This window comes from Macaca mulatta, chromosome 4 (genome assembly GCF_049350105.2).
Source record: "Macaca mulatta isolate MMU2019108-1 chromosome 4, T2T-MMU8v2.0, whole genome shotgun sequence".
NCBI lineage: Eukaryota > Metazoa > Chordata > Mammalia > Primates > Cercopithecidae > Macaca > Macaca mulatta.
Genome location: NC_133409.1, coordinates 50,116,555 through 50,122,554, shown reverse-complemented (window position 1 = coordinate 50,122,554; position 6,000 = coordinate 50,116,555). Strand labels below are relative to the sequence as shown.

The window sequence follows — 6,000 nt, the reverse complement described above, 5'->3', positions numbered from 1 at the left end:
AGATTTGAAAGGAACTTCATGTCAACAGCATCTAGTTATTAAAACACTCAATAGGGTTTATGTACACACCTTTACATCCAATATTACTTTTATCAAACAGCCTTCTATCTATAAAATAAATTGAGAATCATGTAAGTATATGTATGTGTAAGAGATGGGGGACAGAGAGAGAATGAGAGCAACAGGAGACTGTATTAGTGTGTATGAGAGAAACTGCAGGAAAATATGTAGATATATCAAGATACAGGCTCTCTCTATATCTTTATTTCATAAATGTGCATTCAAAACTCAGATTCTATCAGTGAACCCAGCTGAAGAATATCAAAGTCATCTTGTGTTAAAATCACTTTTATTCAGGATGAAAAATACAATATGTAACCAGATGATGATAGTCTGTGATTAGTTCTTTACCATATATTTCAAAAGAACTACATACTTACTTCCCATTGTTGTTACTACAATATATTTCTTTATATTTATTATTACTTAGAAGGTTACAATGTAGTGTTTTACGTAGCTTTTCCTTAATAGCAGATAGAGGACATTTTGCATACAAATGCAGGCAGAAAGAAAATTAATACATGACTTTTTAAAGTAAGAACAAGGAAGACACCAAATCTACAACTTGGAGTTGAGAGTTCAGGGAATTGTTTTTTCTTTAAATAGGTGCTTTCTTGGGTATGACATGGCCTGATAAAAGCTCTAGACTTTGCAGACTGCAGCAGCATAAAGCAGTTTCCAATGCAATGGATGAAGATGGATCTGAGGTAGAAAGGTGGTCATGGCTTTCCTTTTATATAAAACAATTTTCTGCTTTTCAAAATATCTCTGCTGCAAATAGACACCCTTGCCCCCCAACCCACCCAACCTATTCTAAAATAATAGCAATTTCTAACTTTAAGCCTCCTTCTGGCCAGATCCCAGCTAAAGAGAACCCAAAGTTAAAATGTCTTTATGTTTTAAAAGCAAATATGTTTGAATCAAAACATATTATTTTCACTTTTTTTTTTGGTTCCTCTACATTTGGTAATTAAGTAACATGTTTAAACTGAATCAATTAAACGTTAAATCAGAAGCTAAACCAAAATACTTAATTGAATGCACTCAAAGATGTAGGTGGAGGTACCATCACGTAAGCATTAATTTCATTCTTCTGTAGAAGCAGTGACATAGATTTTTGATAAACATTCTTTCCAAATATATTGATCAAGTGAAGGGTATAAAAACATCTGATCTTTCACCCAAAAGGTAAAACAAGCTGTGCACTAAATGTGTGTCCGCTTTCAGTAAGAAAACAACTAGGAGATTCAAGAACTATTAAGGACTTGAAAATACAAAACAACAATAAAATTATCTTTGAAGGGAACTAAAGGCAATGATGTGTTCTGGTATCACCATAGGTAAAGGTGTGCTGTGCATATAATGATGAAAATTAAGACATGGGAACTAGGAAAGATTGTACTAAAGTTTGTTTCTGTGTCAAAATGAAAACATGCTTAAGTGGGCAACCTTTGGTAATATGATCTTTGAGATTATCATAATGTAGTCTTCTTTATCAAATAGATTAAGACATTAAATAAATAATTAATTCCTACTTACATAAAAAGGGAATAAAATGCAGGAAAAAATTTCCCAAAAGAAATGCCATTTAGGCCCATAGGATTTTTATTACGGTTATCCAAGTGGACAGCAAAGAAGTAAATGGGCAACGTCAAATAAAGTTAAAAGGCATACACAGGGCTGTAGCTTAAACCATATGTGTATATATATAAGATATTTGATTGAAATTTATGAATTTATTAATATGGCCAAATCACGGAAACAAATACATGGGATCTATTTGGTTATATGGCTGATAAATTATAAATAACCAAAACATTGTGGTGAAAGAGTCAAAGAAATAATGAAGTTACTGTGCAACGTTAATAAGAACAGCAGAAGGAATGTAAAAATGTAAAGTGGTCTTCTAATTCTTATGTAAGCTTTGTCATAGTTATTAAAAAGATGGTATCATATTAGAAAGCCCCCACCCACTTTCCCAATGCTGTATACATTATACAAATCCGTGACAAATGTATTACCATTTCCAAATACCTCTCTGTTCATTAATTTACACTTGCATAGAAAGGGAAGAAGAAAACAATAATATATGGTTATTATAAAAACAAAATATCCATTTCTCTTTGGATAGGCAGTGTTTTACTCTTTCAGTAGAACACACAGTCAGCACTCAACACTGTGGGCCAAGGAGCCATGGAGCTTCTGATTAAATGGAACTTGGAATTGGCATTTGCTGAAAAGGGCAACACTGTATCTCAGGAAACATTGGCTGGCCGAATCACATTGCCTGTGGGAAGGGAAAATAGCACTGTCAGAACATTTGCATGAAACATCACAGGAAGCAGAGATTTGTCAATTCTTGAAGAAAATAAAAGTGCTTCTTTCAGGAGTCTTACTTAACTCCCATGTGACTTTTGTTTCCTGCAATGAGGTCCTTCCCTCTCATGATGAAGTTACCTAGTCTGCTTTCTATCACTGCAGCTGATTTAGAGGGAGGTCTGAAAGTCTTTTCTCTTGACCAGGCTGAAAGCTAAGTTAAAATGGAGAGGACTTCACTTCTTTCTGCTGGAGGTGAGTGAATGAGGCTGGTGAGTGAATGAGGCTGGTGAAAATATCCCATGTCTTCCTGGGGGACTGTGGGAGGTCATCTGTAGAGGGGGTACCCTAACAATGCCAACCCATCTTGATCTCAAGCTGGAGTCCAGAGAAGAGGAAGAGAAGGCAGGAATCATAACCCAAGTGTGTGCAGTGGTGCCAGTTAAAGTTAAATGTCCCAGGTCAGAGACAATATAATGTCCCAGGCCACACTCACAGAAGTGGTATCAACCTTTTGGAGGGAGGGTCAAACTTTTGGTCTTCTAAAAGGATTTTGAAATTAGAAAAAAATAAGGAAAATTATAAAATGAAATCATCCAAATTGGACCATGCCTCAAAAACCATAAAACGCCATTCTGGACTCTCAGGAAAGATACTCAACTGCTTTACACCTTATTTTATGGGGGACTTTAGCATAAAGTCCTGCTCCCTGGAAGCATGTTCCTCATTGTTCCTGGAAAAGCTGCCCACGGAGCCCCTCCTTTTCCCAGGTATGCTGAAAGCGGCAAACTCATTTGACTCTGGCCTAGAGCCTATTCTCCATGACTATACAAACTTGGATTCTTCAGACACTTGCTTCTCCATTGTGAACATTTGATTGTCATGTTAGAGGGAGCAAAAATTCAGCAAACATTGATGGGTTCCAGGCATTGTACTGAGGTGAGGCCCTCCTGTGAAGCAAGTGTGGAAGATATCTCAGCCAGGCAGCCTCATTCAATTCTAATATGAGGTAAGTGCCAGACCTAGTAAATTGAAAGTGGTTTGAGGACACAGAAGGGGAGAGATTAACTCTGTATGAGAAAGGAACATTTTGTTACATACTAATATTGATAACTGAAACTCTGGCACAGATTCATGTTGAATATAAAGCCAAGAGGAGTTTTGCATTCTGTCTATATACTCCATTATCCTTGAGAATTAGATGTGTCTATTACTCGGACACACAATATTTCTCCTTTTAGGTGTCAGAATTCTAAAAATTTAAGTTCAGGCTATGTAAGCATTAGCTCAATCCTCCATGTGAAAATATATAATTTTCATGAGTTTCCATTTGACCCAAGACATGATAAATGAAGAAGAGGGAAGAGAAGGAAAATGCTGAAGGGTAAAGCAAAGAACAAAAAAATAAATGGAGAGGGAAGGAAGAAAATGGGAAAGGGGCCTCTTGTATTGAGTTAGATGTTTGCTTCATCCACTAAGTTGCTGTACAACCAGGAACAATTTAGCTCTTTGTAAACTCAATTTCTAAAATCTAGAAACAGAGTAGGAGGAGAAGGCCTCCTAAGATCATTTTCTGCTTTAAATTCCGAGCACTTGTATTATAATAAGTATTGGAGGATTTTAAAAGACTCTCTCTTCCCTCCTTGCCTTTGTCATTCACAGCCTCATTCCACCTGGGGACCATCAGGACTAACCTCATTTTACCCTTTATCCTTAATTTAATGGGCCACCCTAAAAAGCTCTAGACTCCTGGTCGCCTTTCCATCACCTGTATTCTAGTCATATAGATATCTGCATACCCCTTTTTGTGTCCCCATGCCTTGCCCTTCCTAGCTCTTGAAACCCGTCCTATATGTCATGTGGCCTGTGATCCGCAAAATCCAGGTTCCCAAACCCTTCTCTGAATGCTGCCTGCATCTACTTGCTCTAATGAATATCTGCATCTACCTGAAGACACAGTTTCCCTCATAACCCTCTCACATAGCACTTCCCCTCCCTCCCCTCCCCCATTCCTTATACACTGCATAAGTCTTCCTGGGTCCTCATTGAGGCCTTTGGGGTATCTTCTTTCTCTTCTCCCTAAAAACAGCCAGCTTTGAATCTTAAGTCATCAGACCACACCAATCCATTATGCAGTCATCTACTGACTCCGTGGGTCATGTTCCTTCACTTCTTGAAGTAAAAAATGGCTCAATGTCACCCACTCTAAAGCTGTTTTTAAATGTCAGTGATTTCAACACCCATGGAGATGATTCTCCAGCACTCTGGCTTCTCGGATCTTTAGGCTCTTTTCCTCCAATGGTCCTGTCTTCCACCCTTCTTAGCCATTCACACAAAGGTCCAAATATGGATCATTTCCAATACTTGGAAACCCCTCTAATTTCAATATCATTCAATCCAGCTTCTGACAACCACCTCTACCTCTACAGCATACTTCCCCTACAACTGCAAATTTATCCATCCTTTGATAATAGGATCCATTGATCCTCCCGTCTTTATTTCTGTCTCCCACACTGGACATTTCCTCATTCCTTTTGCTACTGAGCTGAAGCATCTGGTTCAATCATTATAATCACTTCTTTGCCTCTTCCCTTGAATCACTGTGCTCACTTTGTCAAACCCCAACTTCAACTTTTTAAATGCAATACTCAGCTCACTCTGGTGCCTCTGCTCATGAACATGAATATGCCTAGAGGGCAACTTAAAACCCTGCAGAATGGCCTCATGTTAAATTCATGAGTGGCATCTTTAATGCTGCTTGTAGTCACACTCTATTTCCCAGGCCATCTGCTCTTCTATTCTCCAAGAAGCTATCACACATCCTCCAGTCTCTCCTCGCACCTCTGACACCTCCTCCCCAACCTCACTCCCTGCTGAAGTCCTAGCTTCCAATTCACTCAGACAACAGAAGCAAGCAGGAGAGAACACCCACAGCTCACCACACCCCTAGTCTACTTCACATACTCTTGTCTTTTAGTTAAGATCCTAGCCTCTCTTGCCAATAAGACAATCATTCAGCAGGTTTATTGTTTCAAAAAGATTAGCAAACAAGTTTATGAAAGAAAATGTTCTCCAAAGCTGCTGTGGCTTTGTGGCACATTATTACTAAAAGTATGTGATAGAAAATGTGAATGGAAAACAAAATCTCAGGATCCCTAACTCACTATGCTAAAGGGAAAAATTAAATGTGGGAACTGAGTCACACAAAAACTACCTTCCTACACAGATAGTTGCAAAGATAGAAGGCCAGTGACCTCCCTCACAAATTGCTCACAAGGAAATTTCTAAGGGCCCCCAAATCTTTACCCAAAAGAGTTTTGTTGAATTTCACCCAGACAATGTGAATTAACAGCTTATCTTTACAGGACAAAGGCAGGACTAGAACTCATCTCTCCGCCCACCCTGAGAAAAATGCATATTTGACTGCTTCTTCTACTCTGGGCATACTTTATCTTACATAAAATGCAGATTTACTGAGCGTGAGACAAATGCATAATTGACTGTTCCTCCACCCCCTCCTGCCTGCTCTTTCCTTTTTGTGAAGTCCTCAAAATCCTTTCTTTTGGGGGGGGGGAAACAAAAACAAAAACAAACAAACAAAAAACAAAAACAAAAACAAAAAAC

The 6,000-nt window shown here is 38.4% G+C and overlaps 1 protein-coding gene across 14 annotated transcripts in view; it reads right to left on the bottom strand.

The window, feature by feature from the left end:
- Nucleotides 1-332: 332 nt before the first annotated feature.
- UTRN (utrophin) overlaps nucleotides 333-6,000 on the bottom strand; it is a 576,786-nt gene continuing 571,118 nt past the window's right edge. For all 14 annotated transcript variants that reach the window (XM_015137213.3, XM_077999492.1, XM_015137214.3 and 11 more), the window contains one exon: nucleotides 333-2,347. In XM_015137213.3, coding sequence (XP_014992699.3) covers nucleotides 2,339-2,347 — 9 coding nt within the window. In that variant the 3' untranslated portion in view covers nucleotides 333-2,338. The remainder of the gene's footprint in view (nucleotides 2,348-6,000) is intronic.